The sequence below is a fragment of the Peromyscus leucopus genome, chromosome 13, assembly GCF_004664715.2.
Source record: "Peromyscus leucopus breed LL Stock chromosome 13, UCI_PerLeu_2.1, whole genome shotgun sequence".
NCBI lineage: Eukaryota > Metazoa > Chordata > Mammalia > Rodentia > Cricetidae > Peromyscus > Peromyscus leucopus.
Window position 1 is genome coordinate 1,035,236 of NC_051074.1, and position 13,493 is coordinate 1,048,728.

Sequence of the window (13,493 nt, forward strand, 5' to 3'; positions counted from 1 at the left end):
TTTCTTAATCATAGAAAGAATAGGTCATTTCTAAAAATGATAGAAAAGTATACAAAAGACCCTAAAATCCCCTATAATCCTGTCTTCTAGAGGCAATCACTGTTGATGCATACTGGACACACAGACCTCAGCCTCTGTCTTGCTTCCACTAAAGGGATGTCAGTTTCCTAGGCTGTTTCTCTCATGAGGGTGAGGTGGGAAAAATTATATATGATCTGGCAGTTATTAAAGGAGATGTTTCTAAAGATTTTAGCCCACCTAGGGAAGCAGTGTGAACTTGCTAGTGTTTTGACCTACTTTGAGCTTTTCAATATCCAAGTAATTATTTTAAACTCACTGTGATTGCTGAATTATTTTCACCACCTGAGCAGGTCTCATTTGGCTGTATTCTTTCATTTCTTTGTGCTATTAAATGAATATCTTTCTTTCTGCCTCACCAAGAGTTGAATACTTGGATTGTCTTCCTCCTCTTGACTCTTGTAAATTGTCTTGGGGTTGGTGGGGTAAGGAGAGGACATGAGAGTGGGGGACTTCATCTTTATCTGCAGCATATTATTTCATTTTAAAAACATGTGAAAGAAATATAAAGCCAAATGATAAGCCATTAATATTTATTGACTCTGAGAGGTAAGTACATAGGGCCTGACCTTATTTTCTGAGCTGTTTGTAAATGTGTGATGGTTGATTATTGAACACTTAAATATTATTAGCCCAGGATGAATGTCATTGTACACAGAGCTTTGCACATTTACAGGGCTACGTCCTCTGTAGGAAGTCTCAAGTGGCTAAAGCTGGGGTCAAGTTCTACCACTAAGTTCACAAGAAGGGTCAAGCATCAATTTCCAGCCTCCATTTCTGTGTTCTTGTCAACTGTGGTTTCCATCATTTTGAAATAATATTCGCACCAGGTAGAGGAATTGTGGTTGAAATTAACTCTGGAGTCAATTACTTTTCTGGTCATGGCAAAATATCTGAAGAGAAGCACCTTCAGGAAGGGAGGGTTTATTTGGCTCTTCATTGGAAGGGAGACAGTCAATCATGGTGGGGGAAAGCACATGAGGTCAGGAAGCAGAGTGTGAACAGGAAGTGGGGCTGGGGTGTATAATCTCAAGCCCACCTTCCCCCAGTGACTCTAGATTTCTAGTAAAGCTCCACCTCTTAAAGGTTCCACATCCTTCCCAAACATGGCCACCAACTGGGAACCAAGTGTTCAAACACATGGTCCTTTGGTGACATTACACATCCAATCAAAGTAGGTGTTTTCTTGGTTTTTCTTTGTAATTTGTCAGTGACCCTTAGTGTTAAAGATATTGAATCTTGATTTGGATTATTCACAGAAAATAATCTTTCCTAGTTTAGATGGTCCTCATGTGGAGTTAGTGCTGTAGCATGCTAATTGCTACAATTCATTCCTTGCCATGTCTCTGTCTCTGCCTTCAGACCTGCAGTGGAAGTCTGGCACATGGCTGAGAGCCTCACCAACATGCCTCGGCACTCACTCTACATCATCATCATCGGAGCCCTCTGTGTGGCCTTTGTGCTCATGCTCATCATTCTGATTGTGGGTATCTGCCGCATCAGCCGCATTGAGTACCAAGGCTCCTCCCGGCCAGCCTATGAGGAATTCTACAACTGCCGCAGCATTGACAGCGAGTTCAGCAATGCCATTGCATCCATCCGGCATGCCAGGTAAGCTCTGGGGTCTGCAGTGAGGGAGACATCACACCTGGGCTCCAGGATTATGCCTATCATTAAGACTTCACAGCCACAAGGGAGGGTTTTCAAAAATAAAACATGGGCTGAACAAGGTACTGAAGACAGAGTTCTAGCCCATTTCATGAGCAACCCTTTAAACCTGTGGCTAGTTATGTTACATTGAATATATTCATTCATCTAATTTGTATTGATCTGTAACTGTACACATATGGACATTTTTTAAAAAATATGTATCTGTGTACATGTGTATGTATGGATGTCTGTGCATGCCATTTTGTGTGTGTGTGTGTGTGTGTGTGTGTGGTGTGTGTGTGTGTGTGTGTGTGTGTGAAGGCCTGAGAGCAACCTGTGTCATCCTGAGGTGCTGTCTAGTTCCATTGAGACAGACAGGGCTTCTCAAATTAGAGACCTGGAGCTCACCAGTTAGGCTGGATTGGCCAGCCTGTATGTCCTAGGAATCTTTCTATCTCTACCTCCCCAATGCTGGATTACAGGCCCATGCCACCAGGCCTAGCATTTTTAGGTGCGTTCTGGGATTGAAATTAAGTCCCGTGTGTGGCAAGGCAAGTATTTTACCGAGACATCCCCTCAGCCTGATAATTTCTTTCTTGCTTTTAAAGCAGTCAATATGAATATAGATTATCCTCTTGGATTCCAGTGTCTACAAAAGTCATGATGAATCAATTTCATCTGATGCTTAGAGTTTGTGTTTTGGAATCAGTGTCCTTTCCTGGAAGAAATTCAGGAATTGGTGTGTGAGAGGGAGAGCAGAAGCATAGTGTGATTGGAAGTCTCATTACTACATTCCCTGACTATATTCCATCCAGGTCACTCAACCTTCCACAAGCACAGTTCCCTCCACTCCCCCTCCTTAAAGAACATGGCAATTGTTAAATTACAGATATTATTCTCTAAGTAGATAATTGTTAAATTACAGATATTATTCTATAAGTAGATAATTACATATTTACTTCTCCCAGATCTATCTATATTGTTGGTCAAGAAGTTCAGCTAATAGCTCACTGACTTTTGTAAGGGATGCCATTCCAAAATTAGTAGCAATATTATTTCCTATGAGTTGATGGAATAATGTGAAACATACAATTCAGAAAGTCAGTGTACTGAAGTTTAGTTTTTAAAAAATAAACATACATTTTAGGTTTTATTCGTGTGTGTGTGTGTGTATATGTGTGTGTGTGTGTGTGTGTGTGTACATGTGCCTGTGTGAAGATGTACATAAAACCACAAGATATAACAAGAGGGTGTTGTATCTCCTGGAGCTGGAGTTACAGGTCGTTTGGAGCTGCCTGAAACCAAACTCCAGTTCTCTGTGAGAGCAGCAAGGCTCTTAACCACGGAGACATTTCTCCAGCTCCCTGGAATTGGTATTGAGAGCAGGACCTGTGGAAACTGTTGGCAGTATTATTTTTATTAGGATGATGTATCAGTAAAGACACAGTAGTCCCCAAATCTGTAGAGTGGCAGCAGAAGATAAGAGCTTCAGAGTTCCTCCCCCAAAGGAAGTCCCCAAATCCAAGTTTCACACCTTACAGTGACTGTTGCAACAGAAACAGGAATAGAGCCTGGTTCCAGACAGAGGATCCAGAGATGTGAATTTGGATGACTTGGAGCATCTGCCCAATGCCTCACCAGGAGCTGCCACCTGGAGTACTTGTGGCTGTGAGGGAGAGGAACCAGTAGACTCAGGACCCACCTCATGGCTGCTCACCTAGATGCCTCCTTCTCAGGGTCAGCTCAGGCAACTCAATTTCCAGGAAGCCCAGGACCAATCCACACAAGCCCCACTGTTTATTTGAGTCTCTCCTTTTCAGTTCTGTCTCTCTAACAGGTCTGGCATTATAGCAAATGTCACTAAAATCTGAAGTCTGACGGAAAGGATGACCTCAGTTTGTGTTGGCACAGTATGTTTTGTCTTTCTGAATCCCAGTACTAGCTCAGTACATGGTCCCAGGCAACAGGACTAGTTCCAGTTATCTTAAATCACTGGGCTGGAGGCAGAAGATTCAAGAAGAGTGGAGAACTAACAAGTTTCTTTGTTGCTGAAGTCTCTCTCTCTTGTGCTCCCAGAAGAGCTTAGCTCATAGGGGGAAGCAAGGGTATATAGCTTTATACTTGGATGTTTGGGAGACCCAGAGATAAGAGTCTCTCTCTCCCGGAGGATCTGTGGCTAAGTTCCTTTGTAATCCCCCTAACTGGACAAATATGGCATTTCAGGCCCAGATCATTTGAGAGGATGCTGTGGAGCGTAATGCTTATACAGCTCTCTGGGAAGATAACTGAATACTCAGGCAGGCAAGAAGGGACATGATAGCATTCACACACCTGATTCCTATTTGTTGCCCATCTTTATCAAAATTCGCAGTGCATAATGCTAGGCATCGACCTCCAGTGTCCTTTAGTAAGTACAGAGGAAACAGTACACAGGAAGGCCACACCTTTCCAGGAATCTAGAATTCAGGATAAGTTCTTGCCTGAAGGGCTCTGCAGCTTACAACCTGATCTGCATTGCAGCCTGTCCCAAAGAGGCTGTAGCCAGACCTCTGGCAAATTGGCCTTCTTTGTTCTCTGTTCCTGGAAACTCTAGGAAGAGCTTGGCCAAACTTAGTCCTTTTGATGTTCCCTTTTTCTAGTTTCCAAACATGGACTGTAGCAAATGCCCATTTCACAGGCTGTTTCCTGGATGCTAGCCTGGAAGTGATACTGAGTTGGAATGACCACAGCACCAGTGGCCACACAAGATACATTCCAAATGGGTCACCTGAGATGTTCATGAGGGACCAAGAAAACATCTGGTGTCTCTGATGTCAGCTATCAGCTGGATTGAGAAGGCGTTTCCTCTCCTTTGTCCCAGAGGCCACCTGTCCACAGCTGCTTTGCCTATGTCAGGTAGCAGAGCGATTGTTACTATCAGCAGGGGCAGACACATGGCTCACCACATCTGGACAGTGAGGTTACCTCTTGGTGCCTGGGTCTACCACCTAGAAGTGTTTACCCACAGAAAGCAGGAAAAGGAGAACACAAAGACATTCTCTTGTCCTCAAAGAACAAACTTTCAGATTCAGGCCTTGCTTATGATCAGATCCACCTGACATTCTTTATGGTGTTGTTTTGACTGCTTTTAGGGGACATTGAGCTAGGAGAATGTGTTTTTTTTTTTTTCTGCCTTATTTATGACTGGCAGTAGTATCTTTTGTTCCTTCAGAGAATGAGTTAGATGCACAGGACTTATTACCAAGTATGTTTAAGATACTGATGTGACATTGATAGTATTTGTACTGAGATCAACTAGGGTGGGCCACCCATAGCCCATTGGCTTGTATAAGGCTCAGGAGAGCTATAAATGTAGTCTAATACAAAATTGAAAACTTACTTAAAACACTATATATATATATATATATATATATATAATATATATATATATATATCCCTTTTGTTGGTGTGTTTTGGTAAATTGTGTGGTTCTTTGAGTGTGAACTTTGTAGGTGAAAAATGCAGTACAGAGAAGTGAAAGGTAGGGCACCTCTCTTGAGAACCTCTGGAGTGGCCAGGATTTAGAGAACACAAGACCAGTACTGGGGAGCAAAGGAGATATGAAGGCAGCTAGCATTTCAGCATGACTATTAATAGACATTCATTTCACCACCTTGAGAGGTGTAGGAGAGTCAAGGAAAGTCTTGTCTCAGCTTATGGGTGCTTACAAACCTTAGTGTCTGTAACAGACACACTGTTTTCGCTTCCATATGGTAAGACCCTGCACTTCAATTTTAACTTTGTAGCTCATTCAAGGAAACAGTTTACACTAATTAGGGAATTGAAGTACAGGGATAGCAGCTCCAATGGTCCACTCTTCTTGTCTTAGGAGTGTTAGTCTGACCTCCACCAACTTTTGTCACCAGCGTGACACTTTCTGACCCATGGCAGATGACTTCATTGGCATTGTGCCACATAACCAAGTAAGTCTGGACACAAGGCAGGAAGCCCTGTTCAGTCATCCTCTGCGCGCGTGTGCAAGAGAGTGGGCCTAGCCTTTTGCTGTCATGCTCAGGGCTCCTACAACACTCTTTCTTCAAACTTTTCTTATTTGTCTTCAGCTCCATGGTGACACTGAAGTTCTCAGTCATTTGAATTACTGCTTGTTAAAACATGGCACAAAATGGAGACATTTAGTTTTCCAGATTTTAAGAAGACAAATTCTTTTTCAAATGGAAACCACGTAACAAGTGGCTTTAAGCGGTGCATTGAATCTGTTCAGTTTGTTTCCATTGCCAAAGAATTGATTAATCAGCTAATGAATATGATTTATTCTCAGTGTTCCTATAGGAAAGCATCCCAGGGCCACTGGGGCTAGGCAGGGGAAGTTCTGAGTTGTTAGCTTTTCTTCTAAATCATCACTGTTATTACAAATGCATCTAGCTAGTTTATGAAAAAATAATTTGTCAAAAATTTTCTACCACAGAGTAGCCTCCTCTGCTTTCACTTGGGAAAAAGTATAGAATTTAGCAATTGTTACAGTGTGGCCACTTTCCTATCCTAGGATTGCATGGGCCTTATCCAGGTAGATTAAAGGCTATACACTGAGGTCCGAACCCACATCAGTGTTGGCACAGTTTGTGGGTGTTCAGTAAGGCCTTGCAATCCAGAAACAGTTCTACTTAGGGCTTTTTAATATTGTAATGGTCACTGTGGGTCGGTGTTGGCAGAATGCATTAACTCTGGCCCTGAGTTTTGCGTGGTGCCCCCTTTGTGCTCCTGAAGGCCAGTCAGTCTTGAGTTCATTGGAAAGCAACTGATGAAAGTTTAAAAATCAAAGATCATTCCAGGCATGGTGGCAACTACACCTGGAATCCCAGGACTTGAGGGCTGAAGCAGGAGGATTATGGTTGTAGAATATGATTTTAAGGTGTGTTACTTTTGTTTATGTTGCATTTGTTTAACTCTGTGAAGCTGTGTTACTGTGCCTGTCTAAAACACCTGATGGTCTAATAAAGAACTGAGTGGCCAATAGTGAGGCAAGAGAAAGGATAGTCAGGGTTGGCAGGCAGAGAGCATATATAGAAGGAGAAATTTGGGAGGAGAAAAAGAAGTAGACAGAGAAGGAGGAGGACTCCAGGGGCCAGCCACCCAGCTACACAGCAAGCCATAGAGTAAGAGTAAGATTACGTAAGTAAGAGAAAGAGAAAAGCCCAGAGGCAAAAGGTAGATGGGATAAGTTAAGGAAAGCTGGAAAGAAATAAGCCAAGCTAAGGGTAGGCATTCATAATTAAGAATAAGCCTGTGTGTGTGATTTATTTGGGAGCTGGGTGGCAGGCCCCCCCCAAAATAACAGAAACAAACAACAGCTCACTATGAGTTTGAGGCCAGCCAGAATTGTATAATAAATCTCAGACCAGCCTAGGCTACAGAGCAAGATCTTGTCTCAAACCCATCCATCTTCCAACTCCCAAATCTTACTTGAAGAGTGCTCTCTTTCTCATTCCCCACTTGCTCCTACTTTTTACCTTTGTATGTGAGAAAGCCAACATTCAAAAGGTAGTAAAGAAATAGAGGAGAGGATGGAGGGAGGGAGCCGTGGTAGATCGGCCCCTCTGACTCTTTCAGGACCCATCTTAAACTTCTCAAAATTTAGGTGGTTGTTTTTGAAATCTCTTTTTAATGAGTCCTGTTGGAAGTAAAATAATTTATTTTTTTAAAGCCATATAGGAGAAGAAACAATGGTAGGTTCCCATGGAAGACTTTAAACTGTTTCACTCCGGAGGCCTTGGGGAAAGTGAGCTCTCGAGTGGAAGAGACCACCTAGAAGTTGAACTGGCCAGGTTTTAATAATTTAATAATTTAATAACTCTCCGAAGACTGGTTTGGCAGAAAGTCTTGCTCTTGGAGTTTTGACTCCTCTGGCTTCTGGGCATCAGTCCTGCTGCTGAGGAGACGTTGATATGCATAAATCTGTTGGGACAATAGCTTGGTACTCAGAGAAAAAGAATGCTCCTGGGGGCTGAGAGAACTGAAAGAGTAGGATTTGATGGCAAGCCCGGCAGCATTTGTGGACAAACACCTCAGTGTTTTAGGTGATTGCTTTCTGCTGTGTTTTTGGGGTTGGCATTTCAGATGACCTCAGAGCCTTTACAGTTTATTCCCTCCAAGACCCCAGGAGAGAGGCTGAGTGCTACTCAGAGACCATTGCCATTGTGTATGCTAGTCATGAGAGTGGATATAAAACAAAACTGTCTTTCCAGATATTTATGGGTCTTAAAGAAAAAGAGAAATTGATATGTTTTCTTAAATCTGGTGTGGCACTGTCCTGCCTGATTTAACTTGGATGCTTTAACATTAATCCGTTTTTGTCTCCTGAACTAAAGACTAATGTTTATTTCCAGTCAGTGTTAATATCAGGATGCCTTAAGTTTTTATACATGCTAAAGAATATACTTAAGAGTGTTTTTATAGTTCCATTAGATTCTTGAATGTTATTTTTTGTGTGTAATATATACATATATATGTAGGTATGTGACTCTACATATATGCTTGTATGAGTGTATATGTGCTACACATAGGCATGTGAGTATGTGTGTGTGTGTGTGTATTGTATGTAGTTTATGCATGTGTATGTTGTATGTAGGTATGTGTGTATATGTGTGAGTGGTATGTGTTATGTGTAGGCCAGAAGTCCATGTGCAGCTACTTTCTTGGCTGTCCTGCCTATTAATTTTTGAGCCAGGGTCTTTCACTGAACCTAGAGCTCACCTCAGCTCACCAACTGGCTAGGCTGGGTGGTCTTTTCCCCTCCTTGCCTCCAGTACTGGGTTACACCAGCACCACTGCCCCAGGTTTTCCGTGGGCACAGGAAGACCAAGCTTAGGTCCTCATGTGTATGCAGCAGGTACTTGATGGAAATTATTCTTAACATTCACCTTTAATAGAACTTGGAGTCCAATACCCATGTAACCAGAATCCTCTCTGTGATTTCAGGTTTGGGAAGAAATCTCGGCCTGCGATGTACGACGTGACTCCTATTGCCTACGAGGATTACAGCCCCGATGACAAGCCCTTGGTTACACTGATTAAAACAAAAGATTTGTAATCTTCTTTTTTTGGGATTATTTTTCAAAAAAGATGAGATACTAAGATCATTTAAATATTTTTAAGAAAATTAAAAAGCTTAAGAAATTTAAAATGTTAGCTGCTCATGAGTTTTCAGTAGACTACCGAAGAACTAAGGTTCTGCAGCTTTTAGTTTGAAAAAAGTATTTTAAAAAAACCAGAATTTGTGAAATCCATAGACCATGTTTTAATGTACCTTCAGCTCTCAACACTGTCTGCTTCAACAAGTATGGGCTCTTTTGACAGTAGACCCTACCATGAAACCCAGATGGACTTCTGTGGTTGTTACAGAGTAAGTCTTACATAGGAAGAGTTTCTTGTGATGTGTGAGTGCCGGCTTTCTGAGTAGAGTTAGGAAAATAAGTAGAGTATGATGCATAATCCAGTATAATCGTTACTTACTATGATGTGCCGTCTGAGATGTCTGTTTTGTGAAAAAGAAAACTAGTTAAATTTATTATTCCTAACCCGAATGAAATTAGCCTCTGCCTTATTCTGTGCATGGGTAAGTAACTTATTTTCTGTACCGTTTTGTTGAATTCCGAGGAAATAATGTTCTTTCAAGTTTTAGTCATTTTTGTAACAATCCTTGAACTTGACCTTGTAAACACAAACAAGGGAAGGGCCTAGGGAGGCAAATACTGATCAGTTTCAACCATTTTTTTTCTTTTAAAAATCAAGTGTTTTTCTTTTTAATTGTAGTGGATTAAATTACATTGCAGGTGTTTTCTTGCTAAGAGGTAGTGACATGTAAGAGGTGCTGGGCCTTCTGTAGTGTTTCTCATAGTGCACCTTTATTTATACCCAAGACATTTTTTGTGGCTGTATTTGATTGATATGTGCTTCTTATGATTCTTGCTAATTTCAAAGAATATTGAATAAACGTTAGCAGGGCGAGGACCTACTTGTCTCATTCTTTAAAAATTAACCTAAAATGTTTCAGATATGATATTGGCTGTCAACCCATCCAACTGTTTGACATTTAAGAAGCCTGAGGGACAGCTTGGATATGGTTGAATGTATCTCTAAGAAGTTTGCGTGTTAAAGATATGATCTCCAAGAATTGACATGGGACCGTTAAGAGGGTGGAGGCCTGGGTTGAAGTCTTTAAGTTTTGGAGCTGCCTTTGAAAAGGACTAAGGTAGTTCTCATGAAAACCCATTATAAGACAGTTCAAATCCTGAGTGTCTTTCTGGCTTCCTTATGACACCAAGACTCCCAGTATTAAGACACTATCCACCATGATTCCTTCACAGAAGGCTACCTGATCTTAGAATTTGAGCCTCTCAAATTAAACTAAATAGGCCTGTCTTTCTTTCTAAAACTAGCTCACTCAGATATTTTGTTTTATGACTAACACAGCATCTCTATGGCTGCTAGGGCTGTTCTCTGCATTCTGTGAATCTTTATTACTTCCTGGTGGTGGGTGCTGTTTGTCAACATGAAGAGTGGGACAAGAATCAGAGAAATTCTTGTCTAAAGCCATGAATCTACATTGAATGAATCTACATGAAATGCAGGTTGTGTCAATGTTGAGGGGCCTGAGATCCAAGGATCTGTCCATTCATAATGGGCAGGTACCTCAAGAAATATCTTCCCTGCCGCTCTCTTTTGTAGGTGGAATAGAATTGCCCCAGAGAATGGCTCCTCACCCTTAGAAACATGAAGGCAGTTCAGTGTCTCTCTGCACCCAATTTCACCCTTCTCCAATCCTGCATTGAAGTCCCACTATCATTTTCAGGGGAAAAATGCATCTTTAACTTGACATGGAACCATTTGGTAAGGTCAAAAGACATCTGGAAATCAGGTGCGAGGGTGGGCATTAAGGAAAAAGTAATTTCAGGTGCTTCTCCATCCCTCTCCACCCTCAGAACATCTGTCCCTGATCTGACAAATAACTTAGCAGCACACTACACTCATTATTAAACAACACAGTGCAATGTGCTAACATTCTAAGTGTTTGGAAATAAAGTAAGAATAAAATATTAACTCTCAGTTACATAACTTCTGGGAACATACTGCAGAGTAGTTTTAGATAAAGACCCCTGGATGAAAGGAGAGGGCTTGACAAAGCTGGCTTTAATACAACTCCATTTCTCTTGATTTCTCCAGGGTGCTCCAGGGCAGTGTCCATAGGGCTGCATGTCCTCTCAGGTCATTTCCATCCTCTCTGATTTTTAAAACATCTGTGTCTCTCTGTCTCTGTCCTCTGTGGCTGTCTGTCTCTTTCTCTCCCTGTCTGTCTGTATGTTGTATGCGGGTGTGTGCCTGTGCATGTGGAGGCCACAGAAAGGAATCAGGTGTCCTGCTCTTTCACCCTCCACCTTTTTCTCTTGAGACAAGTTCTGGAGCTCACCAATGTTTGGACAGGCTGGCCAGTCAGCAAGCCCCAGGGATCCTCCTGTTAGCCCCTCTTGCAGCACTGGCCTTGCAGGAAAATGAGGCCATAACCTTGCTCTTACCTCGTTGCTGGGGATCCAAACTCAGGTTCCCATGCTTAAACAGTAAGTGCTTTTGCCCACTGACCCATCTCCCCAACCATGACGGATACTTACTTCACTGAGCACTATTTGGGCAGATATGAACAGCAAAAGCCACTGGAAAGAGTTCTTGCTTCCAAGTCTGGCTTACTTTATACCAGATCTTTGTTTAGTAAGCAAATACATATATAATTACCCATCTAAGAACATACTGAAGAGAAGATGAACTCTGATCTGTGGCAATGTATTTAGAGTAGAGCAAATTAAAACTTTAATCATTTACTTGAAAATGGCTTTGGGCAAGTAACTGTGTGGTACTTAAGCCACAATTTGGAAAAGAGATTTTGATAATGATCAAGCAGATTGCATGTATATTGTGTTCCCACCTCCAGTGTATGTGAAGCATTCAGCATGTCTGTTGTTACTATGGTTGCTCTTGCTCTTATTTTTAGATGTGGCTATTATCACAAAGTAGGTTAATACATACTTTTTGATGTGCTTACGGACCACAGTGTGTTCTGATATGCTCACAGTGCTACAGTAGGGGGCATATTCTCTAAGGTCTCAAGTCATCCAGGGCCATACTGAATTTGTCACTCTGTACCACTCGTGAAGTCAGCATTTGATAAGCCAGACAAACTGGTTGGGGCTGCAGGAGCTTTTGATGGCTTCTGACTTCATGGAGTCAAATCAACCTTATTCTATTCATATGCTCCCACAATGCTGTGTGGACAGTCGTAGCTCTAGTCTACAAATGGTGCAGCAGTGTCTCCAGCCCACTGGGGTAGGGGGATTGTCTAAGCTTGCCTTTCTTGCAGTGAAATGGAAGTGACACCACACCAGTAAGTTGCCCTGCAAGGTCCTTGGCAATTGGGTGCTTGTTTCTTGATACACCTACAGTCTCCACTTAGCACAAGGAAGCTTAGAATTCCTGTCCTCAGATTATCAACCTTTATCTTTGTCAAATAGTCATTCTACATTAGTAGCTTCTGTTTAATTCCATGAGGCTATGTATATAAATCATAATTTATTTATAATTTATTTAGTCTGGTTATCTTCCCCACCAGAACTGGGGGTCTGGTTAGATCCTTTCCTCAAATGAAGTTCTACAGCAAGCTTTAAAATAATTTTAGGCACAATTGCAGTGAATTAGAATTTTTAATCATGATAGATTTTATAGTTTATTAACAGGGACAGATGTGAAGGACTGCAGCACAGAAAAATGTATGCTAACTAATTGGAAAGTTTTAAGTAGCTATTCATAACCACTCTGTATTGTAGGCTGCCTCCACCCCAGCCATTTCTTGATCCCCCCCCCTTCCTAATGCATCAGAGAACTCACAATGCCAAGCGCCATCTTTCTCAGTGCCCTTTGCTTTTCGAGCTGAACACATGGCTTTGGTGTTGGTCAGTGGGACCTTTAAGGAAATCTCCTGAGACTTCCTAAAAGTATTTCACCACCACCACCACCACCACAAGGGGTGATGGGGCTACTAGAGAATCCTTGAATGTTTCCAAGTAAGGGGAACTGAAACTCTCTTCTGCTAAACAGAAAGGACCTGGACCTTTGTGTTCATCACAGTAGGATTCATCATTCCTAGTATGACTCCACTGTTACTCAACTGCTCCTTCCCCAAAGTGAAGAAGAAGAGTAAAAGTGGTTCATGTAGACCAGGTGTTGGTAAACTCTGGATCCTATACTCACTCTTCCGAGGCAAGTCTCAACTGAGGTGATTTCTCAGATCTTCCTTGTTTTTGATGTCCTTAACAGTTCTGAGTAGTATTGGCCAAGTATTGTATGTATTGTTCTTCTGTTACACTTTTGGATATTTGGCTCACAACTAACCAGGGTCTATGGTTTTGGGGAGGAGGACACAGAGATCAAATGTAGGTTTCATAGTATCCTATCAAGGGCACCCACTGTCAACATGGCTTGCCTACATTACCTGCTGAAGCAGCGCTTACCAAGCATCTACACCACAAAAGTACTCTACTTCACCCTCTTCTCTATTGCATTCTTTGTCTGTGCCACCTCCATTTAGGTAATGTCCATTTAGGAGTTATGCCTACCTCATTAAAGGCAGTATCTCCATAAATTATTTGAAATTCTGCTTGGGAGATTCATCTATTCTCTCTCTTATCTGGTGATTTATTATGCCAGTATGGATTTACAGTTAT

At 41.8% G+C, this 13,493-nt stretch overlaps 1 protein-coding gene across 1 annotated transcript; it reads left to right on the plus strand.

The window, feature by feature from the left end:
* Window positions 1-1,446: 1,446 nt before the first annotated feature.
* On the plus strand, window positions 1,447-9,736 carry LOC119088880 (delta and Notch-like epidermal growth factor-related receptor). The gene is made up of 2 exons (XM_037210033.1): window positions 1,447-1,689; window positions 8,704-9,736. Exons 1-2 carry the CDS (start codon window positions 1,463-1,465, stop codon window positions 8,813-8,815), a joined length of 339 nt encoding a protein of 112 aa, XP_037065928.1. The 5' UTR covers window positions 1,447-1,462; the 3' UTR covers window positions 8,816-9,736.
* The last annotated feature ends 3,757 nt before the right edge of the window (window positions 9,737-13,493 follow it).

What these genes read in the sequence shown, in the direction of transcription:
- LOC119088880 (XM_037210033.1), top strand. Translation starts at nt 1,463, where the DNA reads ATGGCTGAGAGCCTCACCAACATGCCTCGGCACTCACTCTACATCATC. An exon ending in GCATCCATCCGGCATGCCAG is followed by an intron (nt 1,690 to 8,703) that starts GTAAGCTCTGGG and finishes CTGTGATTTCAG; the next exon opens with GTTTGGGAAGAAATCTCGGC.